The sequence below is a fragment of the Montipora foliosa genome, chromosome 11 (genome assembly GCF_036669935.1).
Source record: "Montipora foliosa isolate CH-2021 chromosome 11, ASM3666993v2, whole genome shotgun sequence".
In the NCBI taxonomy this organism is placed as follows: domain Eukaryota; kingdom Metazoa; phylum Cnidaria; class Anthozoa; order Scleractinia; family Acroporidae; genus Montipora; species Montipora foliosa.
Genome location: NC_090879.1, coordinates 26,424,478 through 26,444,477, shown reverse-complemented (window position 1 = coordinate 26,444,477; position 20,000 = coordinate 26,424,478). Strand labels below are relative to the sequence as shown.

The following is a 20,000-nucleotide window of genomic DNA, read 5'->3' as shown; positions in this document are numbered from 1 at the left end:
TGAGATGATCATTCACTGCCTTGTCTCAACGGTGTCTTAAAAACTCTTTGAATTTGTACAGTATCTCAAAAAATGCACTATCTTTGGGTATAAGTATCGTAGTAAAATAACCGCGAACACACACGCAAAACAATCAAACAAACAAACATGAATAATTAAGTTGTATCTTGGCAATATTCACATTCGTTAATCACAGAAAGAAAGGTAAAAGAAAAAACAATTAAACCATGACATGGAAAATGTGTTTTTCACATAAGGGCAGTTTCTGCCATTTGTAGAGATTTCACACCCATAAAAATGCAGGTGTGTCAATTATATGTCGATATCATACCTGATAAAGGCACCTTCTTTTGGAGCACCAGTCAAGTGCCCGGCCGAGTAAACTGAATTCGAGACATTCGCTAGGTTACAATCAAGCGTAGGACTGTGCATGCCACGGTATAACTGGAACGGTCTGAAATAGGGTTATGGTGTTTTAGTCGTTTTGTTTCCTCCCTTACGAGCGCAATTTCGAGCATTTTCCTTCCCCAACCAGCTGTTATAGCAAACAATTAGAAAAGGCTATCGGTCACAAAATTCCTTATAATTTTTTTCACTAGTTTTGTAGCGAGTCTCGTTCCTATTAATTCCGTGGGATTGCAGGAATTCGTGACTAGCCAAATTGCCCTGTCCGGGAATCAACGAACACGTTGTTAGTGGAAGTGCACAGTATTCTCTTCAAGGTTATTAATTCCCACCCTGTTCTCTGTGTGCGCCTTGCGACGGGGAATGAAAAAGAGAATACGACACTCGATGCCCTTCATTACCATTACTTTCTGTAACTAATGAAACGCTTCGATTGAGGTAAATGCATCTTGCGAAAACTATACCAGAATGTTGCCAGCGAGGTTAGCAGTAGTGGTGTCGCGTAAAGCGAACCAGGGGACCAGAGCAATCCGAAACAAGAAGATTGATTTCTTCCAAATAAATTTAATCCAACAACATAGAAATCTCTCGACGACGAGGTCTTACAACACTGAACCATGTGGTCCAAAATTATAGGCATCCATTAGTATATGTACTACGACTACATGGTGTCCAATATAGAGATAATTTGATGAGAAAAATTTGGACGAAAAGAGAAAAGTTGGAGCAGAAAGCTCTTCCTCCGACCCCGTGCCATATAAACAGCGTCGAATTGAATACAAATTTCTTAACTGCATGTTCATAGTGAACGTGAGATATGAATAATTAGCACAAGTAGAGAGGTATTTAGACATAGTTTGAAGCTACTCTGGTTTGAAGATTTAGCGAACGTAACTTAAAAAGTTACAATTCACTAACCAACGTTTCGACACTCCTGCCTAGTGCCTTCATCAGGGGTGATCTAACGCTGTAACAAGGGTCGTTTTATATGCTCACCAATTAGCGTCTTTTTCTTTTAATAAGGTGTAAATAGGTGTCACGTAAACAGCCGCTAGCATCACGGTTATAAGGAACGCGAGCGGAGTTGATGTGTCACGCTTCTAAAGACGTCGATGGTACCGCCGGATTGTGGTGATAGTTTTAAAAATATCCCACGCAATTGTATATGGTTGGTTTGGCAAGCATGCTCCGACATAGCGGAATTTTCCTTTCTGCAAAGAAAACCCGCTTTTTGTTGCTCTTTTAAACGTGTACTAAACTGACGTTTGCTCTGTCCGATGTACTCACGACCATAGTCATTGCAAGGAATAGAAAAAAACAGCGTCGGTTCTCTGCAGTTCCTTTGCAACGGGATGCTTAGCTTTGGCAAAAATATGACAGCGTCTGGAAAGGTTTAGGGACAGCTTTCACATTAAATATATGGCTACACAAAACCCTCTTGATAGGTTCTGTAATACCCTGGGTGAACGAAAAACAGAGGCATTTAGTGAACGACAAGTCCCGCAGACTGTTAAGAAATCGCTAGCTCCTCTTTTCAATGACAACTCTCACGGAACTGGCACTACAGCCTACTCCCCGACAATCTTTATTTTCTTAAATTTTTTTTCTAAACACAGTCGTAACTTGCAAAAATTGAAAGGACAGACCTCCTGCCAGATCTCCATGGGTTACGCTAACAGGACTTGAATAATCGAAATAATAGAAATCTGTTTAAAAAGAAAAAAGAAATCCATGTAATTTTATCTTACAAAAAGGCACTGTCGAGCGTCTGAAAAATCCACGAATACAAAATATACTCACAGTTGTTCGGGAAGGACAAAGCAACAGACAACTTCATCGTACGCACTCGAGCCCTCTGTGTTAAGTCTGCGATTCTAGGGACCCGCGATCGAGTCCGGGTGGGGATTGATTGCCATTATTTTTTTTTTCCGTTCTTATTTCGTTGTTTTTAGCGATACAATAAATAAGTGCTTTTCGTTTATATCATTTCGCTCGCTAAATGCACATTTACCGTACCATAACCGTACCGTTTCCGTTTCTCTAAAATCCATCGGAAGTCCGCATCGAGTGAGAACTTGTGCGGCTCATCGCTTTTACGATTCTCGATGCTCTCATTTTCGACCGCCGAGTCTTCTTTAAGCCTATATCTTTTAATTTACACCTTTAAAACATTATTTTAGGTAAAGATGGACAGCAATTTAAAAGTAAGCCGCGAGCGTACCTCATTTGCATATTGTTTACAGCCCAACGAGCGAGCGAGCGATCGAGCACCCGCGTTTTTCGTTAAATACAATAACTCGTTCATTGCGCATGCGCAATAAACGAGTTAGAAATGTGTCCGGACGTACTAAATCTGATCAATCGAATTAAAATGTGAGGCTCTAACAGCAGCTTAGTCAAAACTGGTTAGATTTCAACTCCTTTTCCTTCGAGTAGTTTGCCAAAAAAGTGAATCCAGTGAGAAGTGCACGTTTCGGTGAATTTAACATCGTAACTAGTCAAATTTAAGTCGTTTCTTTGTTGCTTTTTGTTTTTAATTTTCTTGTTTTGTTTTTGTTCTCGTTTTGCTTTGTTTCGTTTTGTTTTTTTGGTTTTTTTGTTTGGTTGGTTTTTTCGTTCTTGTCTTTTGATTAACAAAGGTGGTAGTCCTGGAACTCTATCCGTAGTTTTAAATGCTAAAGAAGATTATGCGTTACTAACGAAAATATGACACCTTCCAGGAGCTTCTTTGATGAAATAACACTGTTGGGAGCCGTCTCTATCAAATTGATCGCCAAAAAAGGATTTGTTAATATTTTAAAGTGTTTATATAATAACACTTGATGATAAGAATTCCCTTGATGTCTTACTATTGAAACCACAAAAAGGCATTGTTTTTAAAGGATAACATTTACAAAAAAATTCCGATATATAGAAACCTATTCTGTCGGGTTCACTATCTGTATTGTAGAATTTTGAACAATGACCTTTGTCAATAACCTTCCACGAAATTTTATATTTATCTTCATAGTAAAGTAACCATGGCCTACCTTTTTTAGAAAAGTGTTAGGTAGCGAAAACTTGACAGTTGCTTCCCCGATCGCTCTCTTTTTTTTCCCCAAGTTTCTTCTTCTATTGAGTATCCGTATCAACATCTTGTGAAATTTGAATTACCTATTTATATTAAAACTTTGTTCACCCAGTCCACCCAGTCTGCAGATGACCAACCTATTACGGTGGTGGTCTTTAATAAGCATACTTCATTGATTTCCGAAATTTAACATTTTGAAAGCAGTTTCGGTTTCTTCTCGCATTTTTTTTTTCTTCTAATTGTTATTATACAACAATATCCGGTGGTTCCTTGACGTCTCTCTAGACTCTGCGTGCTTAATTAAGCAAAGCAAAACTAATTGAGCGAAATAAAAATAGCTTTTGTTTTACCGAGACTGCATCGATATCTGATTTGTTAGTCATTTGTCCGCCTAGTTTTCAATTCCAAGAGGAAGTATAGTCCTCGTTAAACAGCCTCTAGCTCTGTAGGCCGGGATGGATCTGACTACTCCGTCAACTAAATTGCGCAAAACACCCCCCAAAATATTGCAATGAGAACTTTCAAGAGGAAAAAAAAATCGTCTCCGTTTTGTAAATTCTGTGCTGACGTCTCTGTGGAATTCAGATTAAAATTTGAACAGGTTTCATTTCAGTTCATTAAACCCAGCTGCTTTTCACGATACCTACGGAGATCATCAATCTCTAAAGGAAACAAAAACAAAAAAAACGTTTTGTTTCCAAATTTCAAACGTTTACTGAGGTCTGGAAATCGTGGTGAACAGAAAGAAAAAAAAACGTTTTCTGTCTGGATTGTAAAGGCTCTGTCGGGTTAAAAACCTGTAAACAAAATGGGCACCGACGGTCTTACCGTTGCACTAAAGGTAAATCTCGAAATTGAGTGGGATAGTTGTCATCTTTTTAGAAGACGCAGCAAAACAATCTTCTCTTCCATTGATGCGATTTTCTCTCTTCTTTACTTTCAGAAAATGGCTCTCCGTCTTTTCTTAGGAGGCTTGATACTGATGACATATGGATTCCTCGTTGATGGAGGTTTGTTTCCCTTATTTTGATCTTAGATCTCAGCACTCTCCGTTATAAGTTGACTTGAACGTATATGCGGCTCTTACCAGCATGTTGGACGACCGAAACCACGTCCGGTGCTAGTTAAAATCAAAAGTCAGAACCGACCACATAACAAATAAGCTGATGCCAGTTTCATGATCTTCCATATTTTTTCATAGTTGGTCTAACTGTCAATGTAAATTTAAAATTAAAGCGCTTTTTTTTCTTTCTTTCTTTCTTTTTTTTTTGGTTTCGATTCGAATCAGGAACTAAATACAATGAGATCCGCGTTAGTTTGACGCATGTCGAAAGACACGAACTCAACGTAACTGAAAGTCTGCACATAAAGACACAGCTGTTGTGCAATGTATTCTCTAACATTATGCATGTTCTCAACTTGATTTCCCTTGCGTATAATACTCGTATACACAATCAGTTTGCTGATAAATATGATGAAGTGAATACTCTAACACCCTGGGGTCTTATTAAGCCACTGTAGCTCGAACATCCTGTAACTCAAACAAACTCGACCCGTCTCCAAAGGTTTGGTTAAATTTCACTTGAAGCTGTTGGTGCAAACTTTATTTCGCCTTCATTTCAAACTTTATAACCCACGATTTACCACATTCAATCTGTACGGTAATCGGAGAGAATTCAAACAACGATCCTGGAGCTGGCCAAAATTGCTTGGCACATCTCGTTATCAATATCAAGCGATACATTGGTTCAAATCTGTGAACCACATATGATCACTCCAAACAACACTACTAAAGATCTGAAGTTTGGAGAGTGGTCAATGCAGTTAATGAAGCAACTCATGCAGTACAGTACCTTTGCGTTGCATATTGCTCTACCAACTGAGATAACAAGCCAACTGGGAGAGACGGTCACTTGTAATGGGTGAATGTGCGATAGAGAATGTATGACATACCACATATTTGAAATGCGGATGTGCAATTATACTTAATGCGAGAGTGATCATCGCAGTTGACGAAGCAACTTAACCAGCCACAAAAAAGCCTGAAAACGATCCAGACGTAAGTCGTTTTGGGCCGAGCACTTCTATTCGCTTTTTGATCGAAACCTTTAAAACTTAAGTCGCAAGTACCGACGAAAAAATGGGACCACCGTTTCTGAATATCCAGCTGTGCTGTCGAGCAACCATTCAGACAATCATCTTTAATTTATAAGGGGTGCTTGGTTTGATTGGAGAATCAATCCTCTTTCTGTTTCTTTATTAGTTTTTTGTCTTCTATTTATTTATCTATTTTTCACATTATGTTGCGCGAGAATATTAGAAAAGTCAATCGCTTCATTATAAAATAATCTATAATTTACTTATCTCGATAATTCCGGTAGCCGCGGATTTTCAATTTACAAGAGCTTGTTTTCGCGCTAAGCGATGTTGCAACCACCACTCCAACTCAGCCATCAAGAGCGTTAAGTGTCTGTCTGTTTCATTGTGCACGCCGCAAAAAGTTTCCAGGCAAGTCAACTGTGAGATAAAAACTCAGCTACCTAATTATTTAGTTCCAGGCCTCGTCGCTCATTTTCCTCTCAATGGCACCTATGGAACCACAGAAATAAAAGGCCGAATAGCAGAAGCAGTCTCTGGTGAAGTCACACTGGCTCAAGGTCCCACCGGACTCACACAGGGCTCTTACAGATTCAAGGGAACGTCAAATAGTTACATCGAGTTTCCCAACAGTGACGGAGGGCCGCTCGATGTGCGTTATGGGATAACCGTAACATGCTGGCTGTTCCATAGTGGCCAAGATGGGCCAATTTTTTCTTACGGAACGATAAGTTGGGGAGTTAGCTTTGGGGTTCTTGACAGCAAACCATATTTCCGCTTAGTTAGAAGACAAGATGGGTCACAGATAGCAGCTTTGCAACATGATCGTTTGCTCGAAACATGGCAGTTTGTCGGTGCATCCTACAATCAAACTTCTGGTGAAGTCAGGCTATGGGTAGATGGTATCGTTCAGAAATTGAACGTCGGAGCTGGGCTCGATCTTTCAACGGAGAAAAGCATCAGAATGGGCGCAAAACTCGGTAATTCAAGCTACTTAAAGGGTAGAATAACCCAGTTGCAAATCTACAACAGAAGTTTGACTCCAGGGGAAATTCAGGCTATCAGGAATCAAGTTGCAGGTACGAAGGTCTTGAATCTGGTATCCGTCCCAACTAACCAAGTACAAATGTTACAAATCAAAGCAAAAAGCAACCAAATAACGCTCACTATCAATCGATCGCCGCAAAGCATTCAGTAATTGTCATTTTGCATAACATCGTACGCAAATTTGGATTTAGCTTAAAAGAAGCTTTGTCCAGTAACCCTATTTCCCACGCAATGGGCAGTAATCGGATTTCAATTCTTGCAATTCTGCCGCCTGGATAGGAAGAGCCGCAGCTAAAGGAATACTCCAGAATATTTTCCTATCCCTGAATGTCACATGTCAATGCCCCTCAAGTCTCGGACTTGGCATCCTGCAGTGGTCAAGTAGAATTAATAATAACTTCGCCGTCATTATTTTGCGGTGTTAAAAATTGTTGCCGCTGCCGTCCTCGTTGCTAAAGCACCTTAAAATGTTCTTTCAATTCACGCTGCTAACGTAATTGAATTCACCGAAACCCACTATCCTTGTGTAACATGATGCCGATATAGCTACAAATTAAAGCAACTCAAACTTATGTTTTTACGAGACATCTGGTTTGTCTCTTCTACTGGGCAAACCCACCCAGAGGGAAGGAGCACGAACAGGACTCGAGGTCCTATGCGAGGTGCTCCACCCTACCCTATCCAGACCAGAAAGACCAGACCACAACACCGGGAACTACATGCCCTACTCTTTACGACAAGTGTGCGGGTTCTTTTACGTCCCACAGGATTATGAACATTGAAGGGTTGTGAGACGGGACCTCCGGCTTATCGTCCTTATCCGAGAAGACTAGAGAGTCTAACCGTTTGCAGATGTAATTACAAAGGCAGCACTTTCTCCTCAGTTATTTAAAGACCCTGAGTGTTGGTCCGGCCGGAGTTGAACTCATGACCTCCCGCGTGACAGCCCGGTGCTCAACCAACTGAGCCACCGGTGCGCGGTTGAATGTACTTCGTCTGCATCGCTGTTCACCATGGCGACTTTGAGGGAGTACATACTACAACAGTAACCAGAGCGTAACATAGTACAATCACGATTATTTTCAGAAAACTGCTTCTTTAATGCTGTTGGCATTGCAAACACCAGTACAATCCCTGACAGTCAGATGACTGCCTCCACACACTATAGCGGCTCTAATTCCCAAGCAGTTTACGGTCGCCTTAAAGGTGAAACAAGCGACGGCTGGTGTGCTGCAGAAGCTCAACGAATTGACGACTGGCTTCAAATAGATCTGGGGCAAACACATGTGTTGTGTGGCTTGGCCACTCAGGGCGATTTAACTGGAGATGAATGGGTGACTGACTTTATGCTGAAATACTCAATGGACGGATCACATTGGAAGTGGTACACAGGCGAAAATGGCACTGTGGTGGTGAGATTTGTTGTTATCAGGGTATCCGACGTAAATTACTTCACTGAGCGTTCCATGATTTAGGAAGCACTGTAAGCATGAAGTGCAAGTGGAGTAGAAAGACATGGTCGAGTAATAAGTAATTTAAATTTAATGGTGAGGTACTAGGAAGAAACAATAGTAAGGAAAACTACAACGCAGCTCATAAGTCCTTCGCACACTTGCCAAACAAACACAGAAACTAACTCAACCCGATTTAACACTGCATCTTTTAATCCCATTGATCCCTTTCTTAACCCCCCATTCCCCCGAAAAATATTGAGAAATGCCCTACCTTCCCTGCACTTATCTTGCTTTCTGAAACTATTCAAATTCAATACTGTAAACGGATTGGAGTGGGGGGTACAGGTCGGAAATTTGTTAACGCTCGCGACCCTGCATTTTGGCCAAGGAACTAGATTCGAAAGTTGAGGTTTCGGGCGTGAGAATTTGAATCGCGTGTCAGAAGCGTGTTTATAACACTAATTTCTTGTTCTAAGAAATTCTTTAACCTAGGTCCTTCGAACTGTTACGCATTTATTTAATGGAGGTAGTAGATAACACAAAGTGAAATCGAACGTTTTGTTTTGTTTTGTCGTCCAGGAATTCCATAGGCAAGGTGACAGCCACACTGTTGACCAACACGCTTTGCCTGTGTCATTAGAAGCTAGGTACATTCGCTTTTATCCGACAAAGCAAGTGACGTGGAACTGCATGAGAGTCGAGGCCTATAAGAGTGAGTGCTCAAACATCTCTACTGCATGTCCTTGTATTGACAGAGTTGTGTGTCTATTCTATCCATCGAGCAAAAAACGATGAACAATGCTGAGGTACGTTTTGTCTTCCAGCTGAAGGCAATACAAAAACCACATCTGAAACAACAAGAAAAAAATGTGTAACAATATTTACAACTTGACATTCCTCGGTGCGTGGAAAATTGTCAAGTATGCACTTAGAAGAACCTTTGAATCAGTTTATTAAGGGTGTATACCGTAAGAGAAGTCCAAAACACTCCGCTCTAGTTTTTTTAGTTTTGTGTAATTCAGTTTCTGCAAGTTCCGCATCCAGCAAGTTGAGTGTGTTCTCGGTGGATATTTCTTTTCCCGGAAAAGCGAATCATCCATCTTAACACAACGCTTAGTATATCAGAGACAAACGACAAATCAAGCATGACCAGTAAAACTATATAAAGGAACGGTGGAAAAATGGAAAAATTGTGCTGGTTTTCCCAGTTCCCAGTCTTCTCCACGAGGCCCGGCACTGTCGCGTCAAATGTGAACTGAGGTAATTCACAAGAAATAGAAGTTGCTGTTGTTATTGTTGTTTTTTTCGATTGACCCCTACCCCCACAACCCCCCCCCAACCCGGGTACAAGACCGCTGCCAGCAATTCCTCTTCCCCCGGACCCTAGGGACTGGTCTTGAAATCGAACGATACAATATTTCTGCATAATGTCATGGCAATGCAACTTATTTCAAAATGGTCGGTATTTTAATATCCCTTTATTTTTATTCAAATTAGCCCTTAATTTGAACAAAAACAAAACCCTATTAAAATGGTGGCCATCTTGGAATAGGGTGTATGTCACGACAGCGGATTTCTGTATTTTTCCCATTGAAACGTCTGTACGACCAAGAATTAACGCTCTGCCAACGCATTATTTCTGGAACTTTTAGAATGCCCAGTTGATCTTGGCATGAAAAGTGGCGCGATCCTAGACGCACAGATCAGTGCCACCTCAGAATATAGTGAAAACCATGCCGCTATCCAGGGAAGAAGACACTTCTTCGCATACAACAACAGGTCAGGTTCTTGGGTATCCAAGATAAACGATGAAAATCAGTGGTTTCAGATCGATCTGGCCAATTACTACACAAAGGTAACAGCCGTTGCAACACAAGGAAGAACAGGATCTTGTACATGTGGTCAATGGGTTTCGGAGTACGAACTTCAGTACAGTAATGACGGAGCAAACTTCACATTTTACAAGGAACAAGGACAAGGCGAAGCTAAGGTAGACTATAATCTATGCACCAATTCTTTCTTTTTTTTATTATTTCAATCAATCAATCAATTAATTTATTTATTTATTGATGTTATTTCACTTATTCGTTGTTGTTGCCTTGACTTTTCGTATATTTCTAACCTTGCGAAAATGAACACGAAAGGGCACGTAGTACCTCAGAAAGTCTGCATCAAGCAAAGATGGCGTCACACCATGTGGGGCTTAAGCCATTCAGTTAGTACTCGAACAGTCACTACAGCATATGTTTTCATCTGGCTTCAACCTCCAAAAAGCAACCAAAGCCACTTAGACATATTTAAGAGCTGTTACGAAACGCCGTTGAAAATGGCAGAAACTTTGATACCATCAACAAACAATGGGTTCTCAAAAACTGTTGCTTGATAGATTTATGAATGCACCTGGAACTCAGTAAAGGGCTCTTTACATGGAGGGAGGCTAGGAAGATCCTAGCACTAGGAAGAGCCTAGGAGGCGGATCATCCTAGCGTCATATCTTTTCTGTATTCAGTTTACATGCAAAACGTTGTACTTGGCCCTAGCGCTGGGATCTTCCTAGCTCAGAGATAGGAAGACCCTAGCACTAGGAAGATCTTAATACCATGTAAACTGCATTCACTCGGAAGATACTAGCACTAGGGATAGAGAACCAAAGATGGCGGCTTCCCGCCTTTCAGCAGCATTTTTTTTTTTTACTAATTATGAACCATAACTGCAACCGAAATTTCTGCGTGTAAACCAAACGGAAAATTGTTTCGCTAGTGCTAGGATCTTCCTTCCTCCATGTAAATAGCCCCTAAATAAGGTGAAGGAGCATCGTGATCTCGTCTCGTATTTAACCCTAACATAATTGATCGTACGACTGAAAAAGAGAAAAATTATCTCAATTTTCAGAGCAGGCAATCGGTTATTCAAAAGTTACTTCGCCACGCAAGATACTTAACGCTTGATGCAGTATTATGCTTTACTTCGACGAGCGACTCCATGATAGAGGAGTCAGACTAAAGAGCAGGGGACTAATCGTACGAAACAGCAAATTGACAACAGAATTAGTTACATAGAGGGGAATTGTGGTGGATACGCTTATTGAATGGACAATAACATCTTTTCGGGGTAATATCATTTCCAATAAATGTTCTTGTCCTTATTGATATTTTAGGAATTTACAGGGAATACGAACAGTGGGGAGGAAGTGGTTCATCAGCTGAACCCAGCAATTCGAGCACGCTACATTCGTTTGCGACCTCAAGAATGGGAAAAAAATATAGCAATGAGGGTGGAACTGCATGGGTGCAGAGGTATTAAGGAATGCTTTATTCTTCTTATTATTATCATTATCATTATTATTATTTTATTTATTTATTTATTTTTACTTGGGAACATAAATTAATGAACGTTTACAAACCAGCGCTAAGTGTCAATGCGGTATAAATAGGGTGCGATATTTCTTGCAATTTAAAGAATACCAGTTGAAGTCTTTATGAGGGCAAAAGTAAATAGACCGTAAGTCTCAAAACACTAATACACATGATACGCCTTAATCACCTTTAGAATGCGTAGATGCTCTCGGTATGCAAAATGGAGCAATCTCTGATGGACAACTCACGGCCTCTTCCTGGTATGCTCTAAATCAAGCGCCCGATCAGGGCAGGCTACACAACCGTGGAACTGGAGCTTGGGTAGCGGCCTCAAACACTAATCAGTGGATCCAAGTTGATCTCCTCAGTAACTACACAAGGATAACTCGAGTGGCAACCCAAGGAAGATACAACGTAGATAATATCACTTATCAATGGGTAATAGCCTACAACTTAAAATACAGTGATTTTGACGAGGAGACAGCATTCCACTTCTACATGGGAGAAGGGCAAAGTGTGAAGAAGGTAAAGCGTGATCATGACAACTCCCTTGAGACCTCAAACTATACGTTACGTGGTTTAAAACCAAAATCAAATTAATTACAGAGCCAATCACGTTCACATTCACGTTCACGTTCTGAAAGAAATACACCCTTCAGCTAGCCAGAAATTAAAGTCATTAACGACTTGGTTTAACTTTACCCAATCTAAACACGAAGCAATTAAAGCAGGCAGCCAGCGACCAAGCGAAACGACTGACTAAGTAAGTCGCAATTGGCTCTGTTTAGTTTTTCATCCGATTGCGGATTCAGGGGATCAAATCCTAGCGCAAGCAAAAACCCAAACCAAAGTAACTGCGCAACTATTTTCGACATTCGACTAAAAATTGCTTTGTTTAATGGTGATTCAGTGCATTGAAAATGCACTTTCAGCAAGCCTTAGCCGTTTGAAGGTTCGATAGCCTAGTCCTGTATGTAAGTCAACGTCCCAGTTTCATAACTGAGACTGAAAACGTTCTACGTTACCACATGCAATCTTGAATCTACACATCCTATTCGTGAGGAGATGAACAAATATCATAGCAAGCGTGTTCGACGTAAAAAATTTGACGCTGGATAATGAGTCATACGCTGGATGAAGTTATCCATAACTGAATAACGTACCTGCGGTGCCACTGCAAACCATCAGGATAAATAAGTGAATAGGTAATTAATTCTTAAAGAATAGAGACAAAACGGAGCAACTGAAAATAAGTAACAGCAGGAATAATGTCAGTTTACAGAATTAAGAACAAATTGTTTCGGTGGGCGTTCCCACTGCGCAAACCATGGAAAGGAGGTAGGACTCACAGATACGCCATTTATCAGTTCACTTGAGCCTTTTCTTCAAAGCGAGCCTAAGTCTTTCTTATGAAAATCCTGTTTTTTTGCTCATATGCAAAGTAAACTCATTACTATCAAAAGCTTTTGCTCTTGGACTCACTGTTAAAAAGAGGCCGACATGAACTCGGAAATAGCCTATTGTATACCGTCAAAGTACTAGAGTGCGAAAACGGGACTCCGTGTGCTGCGGAGACAAGTGAAAACAATTCTAGTTAGGCAACAAAATCATTTAATGCGTGCGGTGTGAGCGTCAGCTGAAGCAGAATCCACGAAATAGCTATTTCAGGAGGGAAATCCAATTGCTTGGCAAAGAAGGAAATGCTACTTGCTAGCAAAGCGGGTGTGAAGAGATACATTAAAGGTTTCTATATGCATGTTACAGGAATGTGCTGGAAACTCAGACAAAGATACAGTTGTTTACCATGACTTACACCCATCAATCAGAGCACGTTACATCCGCTTTTACCTAACAGCGTGGACGGAAGCTGTAGTAATGCGGATAGAGCTCTATGGTTGCAAAGGTATGCCATAGGACATTTTCTCCGTGAATTTTTAATAGGCTAAGATTGCACCAGGTTGTATGCGATAAAACCTATTGTGGAATGAGAATAGGCGAAATTAAATAGCTTCTAGATCCATCTGAAATAGCTTCAAGATTCATCTGAAGACCTTCCTGTAACTGCTGGAATACAATATTTGAGGCATAGTTGGCGTTCTGGCAACTCTAAAAGCTTCATAGAATAGACTTTAGATACCGTTTTCTGAATTTCAACTACGGAATACGTCTAATTGAACGCACCCTCTGGTCCTATGCGCCATTTACGTATAGTTTATGTCCTGTACAGCGAGGGGAAGCTTATAGGCGTATGGCTTTCTCTTGGTTATGTTCCCACTAGACAAAACTGCTGCATTGCTTGTTTACCCGAAAGGTGAAAAGGTAAATTGTGGATTCTGGTATCACTTAGGTTATTCTCGAGGGAGCGCTAACATGTTACGCGCTATCCAGATTTGTTGGCCATTGTGACAAGCGCGCGTGATATTCATCCGTTCCGATTGTTCACACTCGGAATTTCGTTTCTTTTCGTTCTTTCTTTTTCGTGTTTTTGGATGGTTTCTCTTGAGTTTTAAGTAATGACTGAGCTACCCTAAGATCGGTCACCCTTAATAGGAGACTCGTATTTTTCTCGAAGGATCTGAACATTCAGTTTCTTAGTTGCTGATGTAATTTCAGAATGCCTGGGTTCTCTGGGCTTGGAAAGTGGAGAGATAACCGACCAACAGATGAGTGCATCCTCTCAGCTGGATGAAGATCACGCCGCCAATCAAGGAAGACTTCGCTTTCAAGCAACGTCAGTCAAAAAGGTCTCCTGGACACCTCAGGTGACTGACAATGTCAGCCCGTGGCTACAGATTGATTTGAAAAACTACTACACCACTTTAAGAGGCGTTGCTACGCAAGGACGAAATCAGGGTAACAACCTCGAAAGAGTAACTTCGTATTATCTGCAGTACAGTGACAAAGGAGTGAACTTCACATACTTCGTACAACAAGGCCAAGTCTCCATCAAGGTAAAGCTGTTTGTTCTATTGAACAGACAGTAAGGAAAATCAATGCTGCCTTATCAGATTCATTTAGAGTGGATAAATGGGACAATGGATGTGTGCCTCTGTTGTTATTTTGTTTGTTTCTGTTTTTTGTCCGTTTTGTTTTGTTTTTCAGCAATCAAAGGCCTAGTTTTCTCCCCGATAAGCTTATTTAGCCAAAAGAAAAAGAGACGTCTTAGTTGAATTACCTTTTTGAATGACATTTTCCCATCGATGGTTACCGGTATTTGTGATTTTAACAGCCATTTGCAAGCTGTCCTTAAATGATGAACGACATATGATTATCTCAAAAAAATGCAGTTAACAGGATGGTAATAATTTGCCATTTTCAATTCTACAGGATTTTACAGGAAATACAGACACCGACAGCCTTACGTACCACGAGATAAACCCAGAAATCAGTGCACGGTACATACGCTTTCAACCGAAAACTTGGCATGTAGCGATAGCCATGAGAGTCGAACTATATGGTTGCAAAGGTACTGTTTGAGCAATAGGACTTTTTTTCCGTGTTTACATAGCTTCATCTAAACTCGAGCGGGGTTGGAAGAATTCGAGACAGTTATGCAAATCCGAGACGCAGTCGAGGGTTTGCATAACTGTTGAGAATTCTCTCAACCCCACTCGTGTTGCGATGAGGCTGTTAAAATACGGAAAAAGAAAATGTGATTTATCTCTTGATTGAAATATAATTTCTTAACACAGGCTCTGGGCAATCATATTTCATATTAGCCAATCAAAATGTACGTCTGACAACGTGAGCCAATCAATATTCGCGTGGTCACAACCGTGTTTACATACTCTCATCTAAACACTCCTATTGACCAATGAGAGTGCGCGTATGCTATCCTAATTATTTTATCAAGACCGATCTCGCAATAGACCTTCTCACGCATAATGACGCCATATTGGTCGGGGGGGGGGGGGGGGGGGCAAACACGGCTAAAAATTACAGTTAATGTATGGGATTTTGACCGACTTCGAACCTATGTAACTTCGCTGCGGAAGCAGTATTTTGACAACGAAAATTCTTTTAAAAGTCATTTGTAGTGACATTATTTTCATGAAATATAAAGAAAAGATTTTGGCTGCAACGACCTTAAACGTATTTTGAAGATTTCATACAAATCCTTGTAATCAAAATTATGCAAATTGCCACGAAATTAGAGGCGACATGAGACGCGGCTCGTGGTATTTTGGAGAATTTTGAAATATCACTCGCGGTATTATTGCCAAATACCACTACAGGTCATGCTATTACCTATACTAGTTCCCTGATATTTCGACTTTTCATCCACCTCCCGATACCTCGAACCCTGGACAAATCGAACCTTTTTTCCACTTTCCCTCGGAGGTTTGAGTTATCGGGGTTCAACTGTATTTGAGTACTGACATACAAATAGAAGATATTATACGGTGGCGAGAAGATACCGTTTCTCTCGAGTGAACAATAAATTAATACGCCAATCGGATGTTGGATGGAGTGGTGTATGGAATCTACGATTGTCTTTGCTCTCAGGGCAACACTGTCCTCCATGTAATAAATGTTGCTAACCTTAAGCCTGTAATACAAACAAAGAGGTATGGGTAAATTCTCTCGGACGGCTTGAGATTTGGAGATGAGAGTTGGTTGTAGGAATTATTATTCCATGTCAGCCTTCAACGTTCATGTTAGTCGATTATGTCAATACAACACTTTTCAAAGAAAAAAAAATAGAATGAAACGTTTGTGTAAATCAGGAGAATTTTGTGTCGTCAGATAAGAGCAAGCTAATGGACACATGGCTGGAACATAAAGGCGGAAATTACAATACAGCAACAAGCGTAATTAAATACAAAACGCAAAAGCAAGCTAGCCATTCCTTGGACAGTAACCGCTTACACTGCCCGCTTGTTGTATAGGAAAAACTCAAAAATAAGAAATCTAAGTAACCAGGTAGCCTCAGCAAAAATCCCTACTATGTTTCAAGTTGTGAGTCATGAATAGTGTGTTTTATACTTATTAGCATGTCTCCGAGCCCTTGGTATGGAAAGCGGCGCAATGCCTCCTCGTCATTTAACAGCTATCATGCGGCAAAACGAGGGAGACTTCACAATCCAGAAGGCGGGGGATATGCTGGAGGCTGGGAAAGTGATACAAGTGACGCAAGCCAGTGGCTTCAAATTGATCTGATGAGTTATTACATAAAAGTAACTCGAGTAGCCACTCAAGGAAAAGAAGATGAACCTAGTTGGGTTACAGCGTACAATCTGCAACATAGTGACAATGGGGCCGATTTCCAATACTACGTGGAACAAGGAAAAAGTTCGACCAAGGTAAAACAGACTTCTCAAATTTCTTTACAGTTGAGTTACTTACAGTTGGCAGATGGCGAGAAAAAACGGCGAGAAAATGGCCGAATAACGGCCATGTAACAACCAAATATGGTAGTTCTGTCCAGCCAAACAATCCATGCATGCTTTGCGGTCGCATTTGGGACACAGGCCTCTACTCGTTTTGTTACCGGTGAATTAAAGTGTATTCAGATGTTGTGTTATTTCGCTTTTCTGTGTGTTTGTTTGTTTTTGATTAAGGCAAAGCTTCAGCAACTAATACTTCCATCATTCCATAGTCCTAATCATAACCATTTCCCAACATGTAGCACTTATCTCTAGAGAGAGATGGCACATTTACTGGTCAAGTCACAGGACACCCAGGTTACCGCTGAGATTGCCCACAGGATTTGTATGGAAATAATGAAAATTTGAAAAAAAAATTATGCAAAACATAAAAGAAAAACATGTCATTAAAAAGAGAATTTACTTCTATAATGTTGTCTTCTGAAGTTTCTATGGCGTTTCAGGGAGTTTAAATTGCTATGATATACGCCCTCAACCGTCCCTTCCTGCGTAGATGTCATCACAACAACAACAACAACAACAACTTTTGCAAATTTATAACTCCACTTCGCTTTTCAATGGATACACGTCATGATGGACTTCGGTTTTTTCCTTAACTGTTTCAGGAGTTTAGTGGCAATACCGACTCGGAGACAGTTGTTTATCATGAGTTAAACTTACCAATCAGGGCACGTTACATCCGCTTCTGTCCAGTAACTTGGAACGACAGGATATCAATGAGGGTGGAGCTGTACGGTTGTGAAGGTATCACTGGTTATTCATTCTTCATTTGGAATCCCCAAACGCATAGCAAGTGGGTTGTCAACTTCATCGATATTTGGAAGTGCCAGTGAGATTCTAAGCAAAAGCAGTGCACCATTTATCTGCAAACTAAGTGGAAAATTCATTATTTGTCTTCACCCTCCGACGACAGAGGTCTTGGTGAATATGACACCAGACCTTGCGATAATGGTACGAATTGGCCAGGTTTCGTCTCCAACGTACCTTGCCATTTCGTTTGGAGATATCATTTCAAATTTCGTACCTGGTCAGTGTTCAACAGGCCTTTGGGTACAATTATCTATCTTTTCAGTATAGTGATTCTTCTGCTAGACACGCAGTGATTTTTATTTCGTGACAAAATCATGCGCGATAGAAATCAGCCCAAAGGCTCATCCACGATCCAAATTTTTGTAGTCCAAATTTGTGTTCGCAGCCTTGTGCGGATGACGTTCAAATACTGGGGTCGACGTTGTGTTTTCAGGCGCGGAAGTGTTTTCCAAAAATTGGCAGAGCAACGCAATGCCCATAAAAATGTGTAATTCCTGTATTTTTGTGAAAATATGGTGTTCATTTCGTGTTCACTTTCTGTATTACAGAGAAGGGCAATTTTCCGACTTTTTTCGATCAAATCAGACCCGCTTTCGTCCATCTTTGCTTACGAATATTTGCTCGTGTTTCTAACAGGTCGGCATTTGAGGAGCAAAAACGAGTCCCCGGATAATAACAACAATAACGGCGCGCGAAGCACTGTGGTTGAGCGCGCTCTTTTAATTACTTTTTCTGATGCGTAGATAACATCGATGAATGCGAGAACAACGTCCATACTTGTCACTCATCGAAGGCATATTGTTACAATACTGTGGGTTCATTTACTTGTTACTGTCATTTGGGATACTCTGGAGATGGTCACGAGTGTGTGGGTAAGTTCTTACTATTTTACACATTCAGGAGTCAGAGCGATCCACGATCCACCCGTAAAGATTAAGGCAGATGATCCAGACTGAGTAACCGTCGTTTGCTCACATTAAAGCAGATGGAGTGTCGCGCCAACGGGAAGATTAAGGTTTCCGTTCATGTTCACTCAAAATCATCAGTATCAACGCGGACACCGTGCAATGAAATCAGTTTACTTTTTAAAACAGGAAGAGCAAAAAGAAGGTTGAAGGTCCTAACCCTAACATCTCAAGTGATCAAACAGATCTGGGCGCAGTGCACTTCGAATTTCAGGCAAAACGGATCTTTATTTATTATTTTTTTTCTGAGAATGATGCTTCTATGACTGCAGTGAGGCGCATGACCACCTGTATTATTAACATTAAATATTGATAGACCTCCCTTGCGTGGTAAGTTCAATGTTTAAACATACCTATGCGTTTATCGTTCCCATTTACGCAAATTATTACTAGATTTCGACGAATGCCAAACTGGAACACACAGTTGCGGCCCAAATGCTGATTGCAACAACACTGAAGGGTCATACAAATGCAACAGTCACAGTGGGTACACATGGGATGGAGACGGATGCTCCGGTAAATTATTGGCATTTTCCCTTGTGTTTAAAGAATGCGCACACTTTTCTTTAACCATTCACTTTTCTGAATAGTTGTGTTTGTTTTTCGTTTCTTTGTTTACTGTCTTACTTAGTTTCTTCCGGTTTTCAGTTACCAATGCAATAAACCATGAAAATCAACGTAACAACATTTAACAATGAGGCGGCAACTTAAAGACTGTAACAAAAAGGATGCGAAGAAAAAAGAACGACACCTTGGGAGATTATCCCTCTCACTTACAAATATCTTAATTTTATAGATATCGATGAATGTCAATCAAATTTAGACGACTGCGCTTCTTATGGATCGTGGTGCAACAACATCCAGGGAGGGTTTCAGTGCGGATGTTTCAAGGGATATTCCGGAGATGGAAAAGTCTGTGACGGTGTGTAACGAGGGATTTTGGCCCAGGCCAGAGAATATAAGCTCCCGGTTGTTGTCATTTTGAGTCAGTGGAGGACAGAAAGGATTGCCAGTGACTGTTATAGGTCAAGTCATGAAGGAATGCCCACTAAACTCTGCAATGCTTTCTACCTTGAAATTGTTGCGCAAAAATTCTGCACTGGTAGTCTAAGCAACACTTGATTCTGCTATTGAAAACAAAAGTAAATTACATACATGCTTGATTCTATCTCTGTTGTCCTTACTAACTGTTATGGTTATTATATATTGTTTGATCGATGGATCGATCGATTGATTGATTGATTGATTGATTGATTGATTACTGCAGACATAGATGAATGCGCAACCAATGTTCACATCTGCGATCCCTTTGCAACTTGTGCAAACACAATTGGGAACTATACATGCAAATGCTCTCAAGGCTACGAAGGAAATGGAACTCATTGTGAAGGTACATTGTTGGTTCTTTA

The 20,000-nt window shown here is 40.6% G+C and overlaps 1 protein-coding gene across 1 annotated transcript in view; it reads left to right on the top strand.

Moving 5' to 3' along the window:
• Window positions 1-4,421: 4,421 nt before the first annotated feature.
• Window positions 4,422-20,000, top strand: part of LOC137976820 (polycystin family receptor for egg jelly-like) — a 41,048-nt gene continuing 25,469 nt past the window's right edge. Inside the window, exons 1-13 of the mRNA XM_068824157.1 lie at window positions 4,422-4,485; window positions 6,028-6,651; window positions 7,706-8,031; window positions 8,653-8,785; window positions 9,726-10,063; window positions 13,194-13,332; window positions 14,043-14,380; window positions 14,757-14,824; window positions 16,423-16,732; window positions 17,422-17,560; window positions 18,370-18,498; window positions 18,970-19,107; window positions 19,859-19,981. Of these exons, the coding sequence (XP_068680258.1) occupies window positions 4,422-4,485; window positions 6,028-6,651; window positions 7,706-8,031; window positions 8,653-8,785; window positions 9,726-10,063; window positions 13,194-13,332; window positions 14,043-14,380; window positions 14,757-14,824; window positions 16,423-16,732; window positions 17,422-17,560; window positions 18,370-18,498; window positions 18,970-19,107; window positions 19,859-19,981 (2,869 nt within the window). The remainder of the gene's footprint in view (window positions 4,486-6,027; window positions 6,652-7,705; window positions 8,032-8,652; window positions 8,786-9,725; window positions 10,064-13,193; window positions 13,333-14,042; window positions 14,381-14,756; window positions 14,825-16,422; window positions 16,733-17,421; window positions 17,561-18,369; window positions 18,499-18,969; window positions 19,108-19,858; window positions 19,982-20,000) is intronic.